Below are 12,568 nucleotides of genomic sequence, written 5' to 3' on the forward strand. Positions count from 1 at the left end.
TCTCGGAGGGTTGTAGGCCCGGGGAAGGTTACATAGATAAGAAGGGGCGAGGACATGGAGGGATTTGAAAACACAAATGAGGCTTTTTAAATGTAGGCATTGCTTAACCGAGAGCCAATGTAGGTTAGCGAGCAGCGAGGTGATGGGTGAACGGGACTTTGCGCAAATTAGGATAGGGGCAGCAGTGTTTTGGATGAGCTGAAGTCTACGGAGGTTGGAAGGTTGGAGGCCGGCCAAGGGAGTATTGGTATAGTCAAGTCTAGATGTAACAAATGCATAGATGAGTCTTTCAGCAGCAGATGAACTGTGGCTCGGGCGAGTCGGACGATATCCTTTAAATTCACATTGTTTCTCCATATACGCCGTGTCTCTTAACTCCTGATTATGGATCTACCTTACTGTGTATATTTAATTCGCATGAAGTATCTTTCTTCCCCGTCCTTTTAATTATGGCGTGGAGATGCCGATGTTGGTCTGGGGTGGACAAATGTAAGAAGTCAGACAACACCAGGTTATAGTCCAACAGCTTTATTTGAAATCACAAGCTTTCGCAGCGCTGCTCCTTCGTCAGGTGAAGTGGAGAAATGCATAAAGACACAGCTTATAAAGTCAGAGAATAATGTCAGATGTTTACAGGTAGAAGCTGATGTCGGTGAAATTCGTATGGCATGGCATGCGCAAGGATGTCTGCGACTGGGCCAAAACCTGTATCATCTGCAAAAGGCCAAAGTACAGCGCCACATCAAAGCTCCCTTGGCCACCTTCATGGTTCCGGAGCTTCATTTAGACCATATCAATGTGGACCTGGTAGGACCACTCCCACCCTCCCATGGTTTTTCACACATCCTGACCATGGTTGACCACACCACCATATGGCCGGAGGCGGTTCCCCTGTCATCCACCACTTTGGCGTATGTGGCAAGGGCGTTCATTCCCACCTGGGTAGCCCATTTCGGAGTGCCCACAGATATCTCTTCTGACAGAGGATCGCAGTTTTCCTCCGAACTCTGGAATGCAGTGGCCCAAGGACTCGGTGTCAAATTACACCGCACAACAGCGCACCACCCACAGGCACATGGCCTCTGTGAATGCTTTCACCGATCACTGAAAGCCGCCCTGAGGGACAGCCTCCAGGATGCTGGATGGGCAGACAAGCAACCGTGGGTCCTGTTGGGCATGCACACGGCCCCCAAAGAAGACCTTCGCTCTTCATCAGTGGAGCTGGTGTACGGCCAGCCGCTGCGAGTCCCGGGGGATTGCCTGCCAACATCAACGAAGCCATGGTCCATGTCTGACCAGCTTACTAGTTACCAGAAGGCGGCCAGATGCTTCGAACCGATGCCCACTTCGAACCACGGGCTGCAGAGTTCGTACATTCCCCCAGAGCTTCACAAGGCTGAGTACATCTTTATTCGCCATGATGCTCATAGGGATCCACTCAAGGCCACGTATACTGGTCCCTTACGCATGTTGGAGGCAGGTGACAAAACCTTCACGGTAGATCTCAGTGGTAAACCGGACCACATTTCGGTCAATCGCTTAAAGTCAGCGCATCTGGACCTCGTCCGCCCCGTTGAGACAGCACAACCACCGAGATGAGGTTGGTCACCCATCGCCGTTACAGCAGATCAAGTACAACCACCCGCCAGACCGCCAGACACCCAACAGCCTCCACCTCAGAAGTACAGTTTCGTTCTGACAGGCTCATCAGACCCTCTCACCATTTGACTTCGTCCGCTAAAGCGAATTCTGGGGGGCGCATGTGGCGGAGCCACTTAATGGCTCTGGGCAACTGTATATAATTCCCTTTAACGATGTTCTAACACCAGCCTAAGCCTGTACCATTGTGTTAGTTATTGCTGTGTTTTGTATATAGTGTTTGTATGTATGGGGCATGGCCACTTTAAAAGCGTGGGAAAACGCGGGCAAACGTGATGACGTCACATCGCAAACCACGTGACAGCCCAGGCAGTCCTTGTGGAAGCTCCATCTTCTTAAGACCTGTTTTCGTGGTTCTCCTGTATCGACCTCAGCAAACTGTTTCAACTCGTTTAGTCTTACATTAAAGACCTGTATGTTTGATCTCCTGAGTCGACCTCAGTTGTGACATCACAGGGCAGCAGTACAGTCTGAGTGAGTGGAACTGCGGGAGGAATGGAGTTGGAGAGCGGGGATAAAGACAGCGTGGAGCAGAGGCCTGGGAGTCTGAGTGAGCAGACAGCCTGCGAGGGACATAACAAAGGAGCGATTTTAGAATTCAAATGTGTCGCTGGCACATGGAAACTGAGAGGTGAGTATAGGGTAAGTATATGTGGACCTGGATCTGCTGGAGTCGTACTGCCAGACTTGGGCACTGACAATAAATCCCAAAAAAACCAAAGCCCTTGTGTTCCAGCAAAGATCCAAACATCAGGGACCCAAAATAAATTTCACACTAGGAACAACCAAAATTGAACAAACCACTAACTACACATACTTGGGCTTAAAAATCAGTTCTATGGGAAATTTCAAACTGACTGTGAATGAACTGAAAGAGAAAGCAAGAAGGGCTTTCTATGCCATTAAAAAATCAATCCAAATAGAAATCCCAATTAGCATTTGGCTCAAAATTTTCAAATCAGTAATTGAACCAATTGCACTCTATGACAGTGAAGTGTGGGGACCGCTAACACAACAAGAATTTGCAAAATGGGTCAAACACCCAATTGAGATCCTACATGCAGAATTCTGTAAAAGTATCCTCCGGACTCAAAGCAAAACCGTAAACAATGCATGCAGGGCAGAACTAGGCCAATATCCATTAATAATCACTATCCAAAAAAGAGCCACCAAATTTTGGAAACACCTAGAAATGAGCAACCCCCAATGCTATCATTACGAAGCCCTGAAATGCCAAGTGTGCTGTCTCTCCCTCTAACTTAACCTTACTGTATGTACATAACCTACTTATATATGTATAACTTACCTGTTAGGGCCGTTGCCCCTTTAACTTAGCTTTTAGGGCCATTGCCGCTTTACGACGCGCCTTAGCGTGCTGACGTCACGTCACGTACGACGTAGCGTGCTGACATCACGGCACGTACGATGTGACGTGCGTGAGGCGGCTGCCGGCCCGACTCGGCCTTCCAGAAAGGCCGCCGGCACAGCCCGGCCTAGCGTCTTCGGCCGCATCTACCAGCCGCCGGGAGCGACGCGATCTTCCGCTCCCACGGCAAGCACCGGCTCAGCCTGGCCTCCAGCTCCCGCTCCCGACTTCGGCCTCAATGGCCAGAAACGCGACCACGCGCATCACGTGATGCCGCAAGCGTGGACAACGCGACCGAGCGTGTTGAGGTCATCACGCTCCCCACAGGACTGCTACGTAGTCCTCGTGGAGTCCTCGCTGGGACACAGACCTACACCACGGTGCTCCTACAGCAGCACAGGCTCCAGGCAGTGGTATTGTCCCCATGCTTGAGTCTTGGAAATTGTTTGTCTAAGTATTTTAGAATGCTATAGATGATTAGTGTACACTGTATGTTGTAGAAAATGTTTAGTTGTAACTTTTCTCTGTCTAGCTGGTTAACTAGTAGCTGTATTTGATACACTATGTACAGGGCTAATTTAAAGAGAATGCCTTCCAGTTTGCTAAATGTATATTCATTGCCAAATGTACTGTGTTGCCCAGGCGTACCTAAATTTGTGTATACATATCAGTTATGCGTTTGTATACTAATGTGTGCTTCCATTTCTGTGTTGTATTTCAGTTTTACAATAATAAGAATCTTTCAGTAATGTTTTACAAGAAAAGTCAAGCCTTGTGATTTTTATGGGAAGATATCAAGTTGTTCGCTATCTCTCTAGCTCTGCATAGGATCGCGTTGCGAGGGCAGAATAGTAAAAAGACAACAGCACAGCGGGCTCAAGCACAAGAAGATACCACTCGGCTACCATGAGTCTACGCTCAGGAAGAAAATATACCGCAGAGGACGTCAACCAGTCAATCGAGAAGCATGAGCCTCTCCCAGCAAACGATGCCAAGTCACAGTCCTCTAAAGCAGCCTCTAGAACATCTCGGCAGTCCAGCAGACTGTCGTCACCGACAGCTCTCCCAGCAAACGACGCCAAGTCACAGTCCTCTAAAGCATCCTCTAGCTCGTCTCGGCGGACCAGCAGACCGTCGTCATCGACAGCTCCTGCAGCCGCCAAAGCACGTGCCAAGGCAAATGCTGCCCAGGCTCAATTGGCCTTTGCTGAAAAAGAAGCTAGTATGATGAAGCAGAGAGCTGACCTCGACGCTAGTGGGACGAAGCACAGAGCTGAACTCGCCGCCAGTCTCCACATTCTCCAAAGCCAGAGAGCTGCCTCTGCTGCTAAAGCTGAAGCCGCAGATTATGAAGAAGATGAGGAGAGCGAAGGCAGGGAGCCCAGCCAGGAAAGATATGTTTTGCAACAGCCCCTCAGTCCAGTGCAACGTACAAGTGAGTATGTCCAACAACACTCCAAATTGTTCTTCAAGGAAAGATCCAGGTATCCCGACGTAGAACCAGCCACTCACCACAGCAACAAACAGCCTGTTTTCGGAGACACTGAGCTTAAAAGAGAAGAAACAAGTAAGACTTACCTGCAGAGAACTCCACAACACCCGGCCAATCCAGCCAAGCAGTCCTCACCCGAGCCAGAAGGTGCACAAGACCTCGCTAGGTACCTTATTCGCCGAGAATTGTTAAGTTCAGGCCTCCTAGAATTTGTTGACCGTCCCGAAAATTATTGGTCATGGAAAGCATCCTTCCTGAGTACCACCAAGGACTTGAATCTGTCAGCCAGAGAAGAACTAGACCTGATGACAAAGTGGCTCGGAGCTGAGTCGTCCAAACAGGCGAAGAGAATTCACTCAGCGCTCGTCAGCAAACCCACAGCAGGCCTTAACCTGGTTTGGCAACGTCTCGAAGACTGTTATGGGACACCAGAACTCATCGAACACACACTGCTCAAGAAGATTGAGGACTTTCTGAAGCTAACCAACAAAGATAATGTCGAGCTCCGAGAACTGGGAGACATTCTCCTCGAACTGGAGTGTGCCAAGGGAGAAGGTTACCTGACCGGCCTCTCGTATTTGGATACAGCTCGTGGGGTAAACCCAATAGTGGAAAAGCTCCCCCACAACGTTCAAGAGAAATGGATAGCTAAGGGATCCAAGTACAAGGAGGACAATGGAGTGGCATTTTCCCCCTTCTCTCTCTTCTCCAGATTCGTCCAACAACAGGCAAAGGTGAGGAACGATCCAAGTTTCACTTTCTCCACCTCCAGCAGTTACGCTCCTTCGAGAACAGAGAAACCCACAAAGTGCAGCAATAAAGCCTCTGTGAGTGTGCACAAAACAGATGTTCCAGCCGAACCCTCAGTCAACCAATCCAGTTCTGCTCGGAATGAAGTGGATGACCCAGATCGTCAGTGTCCAATACACAAGAAGCCCCACCCACTCAAAAAGTGTCAAAGCTTTAGAGACAAGCCTATTGATGAGCGCACATCATACCTGAAAGAGAACCGCATCTGCTTCACGTGTTGTGGGTCGACTATGCACATGGCAAAAGACTGCAAGGCGACAATCAAGTGCTTTGAGTGCAACAGCGAAAAACACATCGCAGCCCTGCATCCAGGTCCTCCTCCGTCAACCAACGAGAGTGCGGCGGTTGACAAAGAGGATAGCGGAGAGCAAAGCGAAAGCACATCTTCAGTCACCTCCAAGTGTACAGAGGTTTGTGGAAATGCAAGCAGCCCATGCTCATGCTCCAAAATCTGCTTGGTTAAAGCATATCCTGCAGGGAGAAAGGAGAAGGCAATCAAAATGTATGCAGTGCTCGATGAGCAAAGTAACAAGTCTCTAGCGAAGACAGAATTCTTCAATCTCTTTGAAGTCAAGGCCAGCGCCGCTCCGTACACGCTAAAAACCTGTGCAGGGACAACAGAGACTACGGGTAGGAGAGTTGGGAACTTCATGATCGAGTCCATGGATGGGAAACTACAGCTTCCCCTCCCGACCTTGATTGAGTGCGACATGATGCCAGAGGATAGGATGGAAATCCCCTCCCCAGAGGTCGCACGCCATCAGCCCCACCTACAGCCAATTGCCAACAAGATTCCAGTTGTGGACCCGGACGCCCCAATCCTCCTGCTCTTGGGAAGAGACACCTTAAGGGCACACAAGGTGTTTGAGCATATCAACGGGCCCCACGATGGTCCTTATGCGCAGCGGCTTGACTTGGGATGGGTCTTCGTGGGTGGAGTTTGCCTGGGAACAGTCCACAAACCAGCGGATGTCAGCGTCTATAAAGCAAACGTGTTGCACAACGGTCGCACATCCTGTCTCAGCCCATGCCCAAACAGGATCCAGGTAAAGGAGGACTACGATGACATGACGCAGCATCATAGGTCAACCTCCTCTGCCTGTGAGGAAGAGGCAGGCCCCACTGTGAGCACAGATGGCCTAGGATGCTCAGTGTTTGAAAGGTCCAAGGATGATGGACACAGCTGGGTGGCACCCCTGCCGTTTCGCTCTCCTGGATGCCGTCTTCCGAGTAGCGGGGAGCAGGCTGCAGGGCACCTCTGCTCGCTCAGGAGAACCCTGGTGCCGGTGTCCACCAACCCAGACATGCCTGCAGTCCTCACCTCAGCGATGCTCCTGACTCAAAAGATGAGTGCTATTTCAGCTCCCTCTGGAAACATCGACATGTCCGAGCTGCACGGGAAGCAGTGGAAGCAAGTACAGTGTCTTGCAGACAGTTCTTGGAAGAGATGGAGAGGAGAGTATTTGTCCACCCTACAGAGCCATAGGAAATGGACAGAAGACAAGCCAAATGTCAAAGTGAGAGATGTCGTCTTGCTGAAAGACAGCCAAGCACACAGAAACGAATGGCCAGTGTGACTGGTCGTCAAAACTCTGCCGAGCAGGGACAAGAGGGTCCGCAAGGTGGAGGTGAAGATCGTCAAGGAGGGGACTGTCAAAGTGTTTCTGAGGCCAGTCTCAGAGATCTTAGTCCTCCTTTCTGAAGAAACCTAGAGAACGGACTCTGAGTATGTTGCAGCCAAAGGACGTTTTCTTCAGGTTTATTTTGCATCTGTAGTGGTACAAATGGAATTGTACCAAGCGGGGAGTGTGCTGTCTCTCCCTCTAACTTAACCTTACTGTATGTACATAACCTACTTTTATATGTATAACTTACCTGTTAGGGCCGTTGCCCCTTTAACTTACCTTTTAGGGCCATTGCCCTTTTAAGACGCGCCTTAGCGTGCTGACGTCATGTCACGTACAACGTAGCATGCTGACGTCACGGCACGTACGACGTGACGTGCGTGAGGCGGCTGCCGGCCCGACTCGGCCTTCCAGAAAGGCCGCCGGCACAGCCCAGCCTAGCGTCTTCGGCCGCATCTACCAGCCACCGGGAGCGACGCGATCTCCCGCTCCCGCGGCAAGCACCGGCTCAGCCTGGCCTCCAGCTCCCGCTCCCGACTTTAGCCTCAATGGCCAGAAACGCGACCACGCGCATCACGTGATGCCCCAAGCGCGGACAACGCGACCGAGCGTGATGAGGTCATCACGCTCCCCACAGGACTGCAATGTAGTCCTCGTGGAGTCCTCGCTGGGACACAGACCTACACCACGGTGCTCCTACAGCAGCACAGGCTCCGGGCAGTTGCATTGTCCCCATGCTTGAGTCTTGGAAATTGTTTGTCTGTAAGTATTTTAGAATGCTATAGATGATTAGTGTACACTGTATGTTGTAGAAAATGTTTAGTTGTAACTTTTCTCTGTCTAGCTGGTTAACTAGTAGCTGTATTTGATACACTATGTACAGGGCTAATTTAAAGAGAATGCCTTCCAGTTTGCTAAATGTATATTCGTTGCCAAATGTACAGTGTTGCCCAGGCGTACCTAAATTTGTGTATACATATCAGTTATGCGTTTGTATACTAATGTGTGCTTCCATTTCTGTGTTGTATTTCAGTTTTACAATAATAAGAATCTTTCAGTAAAGTTTTACAAGAAAAGTCAAGCCTTGTGATTTTTATGGGAAGATATCAAGTTGTTCGCTATCTGTCTAGCTCTGCATAGGATCGCGTTGCGAGGGCAGAATACGAAGAGAGGACCATGAAGAAGAATACCCTCAGTCAACTATTCCTGGGACTCAGTGAAGTAACTATTAACACTACTAACAATAACCAGCCCCAGGACAGTGACAGCGTAACACAAAGAATTCGACCCAACACAATCGTCTCTAAACAAAAGGAAAAATATCTGTCATATTGGGCAGAAACAACAAAAACCCAAAGCAAACTCAATTGCTACTTGGCCCTAAACAGACAATACAACATGGCTGATTACCTGAACATGGTAAAGGATAGCAAACTGAGAAAAACCTTGACAATGTACAGACTTAGTGAACATAGCCTGGCGATCAGAAAAGGTAGACACAGGCAGACCCGACTACCAAGATAGGACAGGATATGCTCTCACTGCAGTCAGGGAGTGGTGGAGACAGAGATGCACTTCCTCACAGCTTGTAGAAAATATCAGGGCATAAGGGAGAATTTCCAAGCAAAATTCACAAAAATATGCCAGGAATTCACAAATTTGAATGACGACCAAAAACTCCCATACCTACTAGGGGAAGAGAGAAATTGTGCAACACTAGCGGCACACTATGTTACAGCTTGCCATAAACAGAGGGACAACCACTAAATATAAGAAAAGAGTATATATAAATTATATGAAAGTATATTTATACACTCAGGGATATATCTGTTTATATACTGTATGGATAGATCTGTATCTTTGTGTACAAACATGAATGTTTTTCGATGCTTTGGCAACATAAGATGTAAATTGTCATGCCAATAAAGCGATTTGAATTGAATTGAATTGAATTGAATTGAATGTGGTAAGTATATTTTGTTCTGTTTTGAGTATATTTCTGTTCAGTACTTCATAGCCTATCTAACAGAGGGAAGAGCTGATTGGTGGGTAGCTGTTTAGAAACAAAGAAGATAGGAGCAGGAGTCGGCCATTCGTCCCCTCGAGCCTGCTCCACCATTCAATGCGATCATGGCTGATCATCCAAATTCAGTACCCGGTCCCTGCTTTCTCCCCATACCCCTTGATACCTTTAGCCTTAAGAAATATATCCAACTCCTTCTAAAATATATTTAATGCCCCAGAAATTCGTGTCTCCACGGGTGAGTACACACGGGGTACTCACCCGTAGGCCAAATGGAAGTGCCGGTTTTCTGCATGCACTGCACATGCGCGGGAAACTGGCACTTCCGATCCACTGAACGAAGGGGTTCAGAGGTCGAACGCACGCGCAGGGGAGACTGCGCGTGTGCTTTGAAATTAGTTTTTTGTTGCAGGTTTTCCCGGGAGGGTAAGTCTGCAGGATTTACACATTCACAAAGCAGGCATAAGGCCTGCTTTTTGCAAGTTAAGTGGTCAATGAATTAAAATTAAAACATTTTTTCCACAGGTTTATTATTTTTAAATATTTTAAAGCAATGTAAGTTTATTTTTAGCCCGGTTAGAATATAAAATTATTTTTTTTTAAATTTATATTATTGTTTAAATAGTTATTTAATGTAATTTATATTTTATTTAAAAAGTGTGATCTAAAAAAAAAATATTTGAATGTTTACTGCTACTTTGGGGCCCGTAGTATTTATAAGTTTTGACAGGTCTTCCTATCAATCTTATGAATGGGCTTTTCCCTCCTCCGAATGGCTCCCCATGGCCCACGTGATCCCAGGGTACACATCACACTAACTACGCCCCAGGACATGCAAGCACAGCACGACGGCAACTGGGCCAGCCCCTGGAGCAGAATTCCACGGGGGCCTACAGCTCAACTGCTGGCGCGCAAGGTAAGTGCAGGTCGGGGGTTTGCACCTGTGGGAAGCCCCCGACCCGAATTTCTGGGCCAATGTAGATGCCTCTACTGCCTTCTGTGGTAGCGAATTCCACAGGTTCACCACTCTCTGGGTGAAGAAATTCCTCCTCATTTCTGTCATAAATGGCCTACCCCTTATCCTTAGACTGTGACACCTGGTTCTGGACTCCACGACCATCGGGAACATCGTTTCTGCAACTAGTCTGTCCAGTCCTGTCAGAATTTTACAAATTTCAATGAGATCCCCTCTCATTCTTCTAAACTCCAGCGAGTACAAGCCCAATCGACCCAATCTCTCCTCATACATCATTCCTGCCATCCCAGGTATCAGCCTGGTGAATCATCGCTGAACTCCTTCCATGGCAAGAACATCCTTCCTCAGATAAGGCGACCAAAACAGCAAACAATACTCAAGATGTGGTCTCACCAAGGCCCTGTACAACTGCAGCAACACATCCTTGTTCCTGTACTCAAACCCTCTCGCTATGAATGCCAACATGCCATTTGCCTTCTTAACCACCTGCTGCAGCTGCATGCTTACCTTCAGCGACTGCTGCACAAGGACACCCAGGTCTCGTTGCACTTCAATTCTCCCAATCTATTGCCATTCAGATAATAATCTGCCTTCCTGTTTTATCACCAAAGTGGATAACCTCGCATTTATCCACATTATATTGCATCTTCCATGCTTTTGCCCAATCACGCAACCTGTCCAAATCATCCTGGAGTTTCTCGGCATCCTACTCACAGCACACACGCACACCCAGCTTTGTGTCATCTGCAAATTTGGAGGTATTACATCTAGTTCCCGTGTCTAGATCATTAATATATATTCTTAATAGCTGGGGCCCAAGGACCAATCCCTGCGGTACCCCACTAGTCACTGCTTGCCACTCGGAAAAAGGCCCGTTTATTACAACTCTTTGCTGTCTGTCTGCCAACCAGTTCTCTATCGAAGGCAATACCTTGCCCCCAATCCCATGTGCCTTAAATTTACATGCTAATCTCTTATGCAGGACCTTATGAAAAGCCTTCTGAAAGTCCAAATACACCACATCCAGTAGTTCTCCCTTATGTATTTTACTAGTTACATCCTCAAAAAATTCCAGTAGATTAGTCAAGCACGATTTACCTTTTGTAAATCCATGTTGACTTTGTCCGATCCTGTCACTGTTTTCCAATTGCTCTGCTTTTGCATCTTTTATAATAGATTCTAGCATTTTCCCCACTACCAATGTCAGGCTTACCGGTCTGTAATTCCCTGTTTCTCTCTACCACCTTTTTTGAATAGTGGGGTAACATTAGCTACCCTCCAATCCATGGGTACTGTTCCAGATTCCATCGAATGCTGGAAGATGATCAGCAAAGCACCAACTATTTCTTGGGCCACTTCCTTAAGTACCCTAGGATGTAGATTATCAGGCCCAGGGGATTTATCGGCCTTCAATCCCATCAATTTCCCTAACACCATTTCCCTACCAATACTGATTTCTTTCAGTTCCTCCCTTTCATCAGACCATATCTTCCCCGACATCTCTGAGAGGTTATTTGTGTCCTCCTTTTTGAAGACAGAACCAAAATATGTACTTCATTGGACTGCCATTGATGTGTTCCCCATTATAAATGCCCCTGATTCTGACTTCAAGGGACCTACGCTTGACTTCACCAATCTTTTTCTCTTCACATATCTATAGAAGCTTTTACAGTCAGTTTTTATGTTCCCTGAAAGCTTACTCTCATATTCTATTATCCCTTTCTTAACTAATCCCTTTGTCCTCCTTTGTTGAATCCTAAACTGCTCCCAATCCTCAGGTTTACTGCTTTTTCTGGCCAATTTAAATGTCCTCTCCTTGGATCTTATGCTATCCCTAATTTACCTTGTTAGCCACGGTTGAGTCACCTGTTTTGTTTCATTTTTTTGCCAAACTGGGATGAACAAATTCTGTAGTTCATCCATGCGGTCTTTGAATGTTTGCCATTGTCTATCCACCGTCAACCCTTTGAGTGACGTTCCCCAATCAATCCTACCAAACTCGTGCCTCAGACCATCGTAGTTTCCTTTATTTAAATTTAGGACCCTAGTCTCTGATTCGACAACTTCATTCTCCATCTTAACAAAGAATTCGACCATACTATGATTGCTCCGACCCAAGGGGCCTTGTACAACAAGATTGATAATTAATCCTTTGTCGTTGCATAATACCCAGTCTAAGATGGCCTGATCTCTGGTTGCTTCCTTGATATATTGGTCCAGGAAACCATCCCTTAAACAATCTTGGAATTCCTCCTCCACAGTATTTTTACTAATTTGGTTAGCCCAATCTATATGTAGATTAAAGTCACCCATGATGACTGCTGTTCCCTTTTTGCATGCTTCTCTAATTTCCATTTTAATGCCGTCCCCAACCTCCGCATTACTGTTTCGATGTCTATATACCACTCCCACTAACATTTTCTGCCCCTTGGTGTGTCTCAGTTCTACCCATACAGATTCCACGTCATGAGAGCTAATATCCTTCCTTGCAATTGTGTTAAGCCCTTCTTAACCAGCAATGCTACCCCACCTCCCTTTCCTTTTTGCCTATCTTTCCTGAATATTGAATAAACCTGGATGTTGAGTTCCCAGCCTTTGCCACACTGGAGCCAGGTTT

The 12,568-nt window shown here is 47.3% G+C and overlaps 1 protein-coding gene across 1 annotated transcript; it reads left to right on the plus strand.

Annotated features, from left to right (window-relative positions):
• The first annotated feature begins 3,107 nt into the window (after nt 1–3,107).
• On the plus strand, nt 3,108–8,821 carry LOC147116180 (uncharacterized). The gene is made up of 2 exons (XM_085990915.1): nt 3,108–7,714; nt 7,986–8,821. Exon 1 carries the CDS (start codon nt 3,932–3,934, stop codon nt 6,902–6,904), a length of 2,973 nt encoding a protein of 990 aa, XP_085847041.1. The 5' UTR covers nt 3,108–3,931; the 3' UTR covers nt 6,905–7,714; nt 7,986–8,821.
• The last annotated feature ends 3,747 nt before the right edge of the window (nt 8,822–12,568 follow it).

The sequence above is a fragment of the Somniosus microcephalus genome, chromosome 6, assembly GCF_052327205.1.
Source record: "Somniosus microcephalus isolate GS21.2 chromosome 6, FLI_Smic_1.0, whole genome shotgun sequence".
In the NCBI taxonomy this organism is placed as follows: Eukaryota; Metazoa; Chordata; class Chondrichthyes; order Squaliformes; family Somniosidae; genus Somniosus; species Somniosus microcephalus.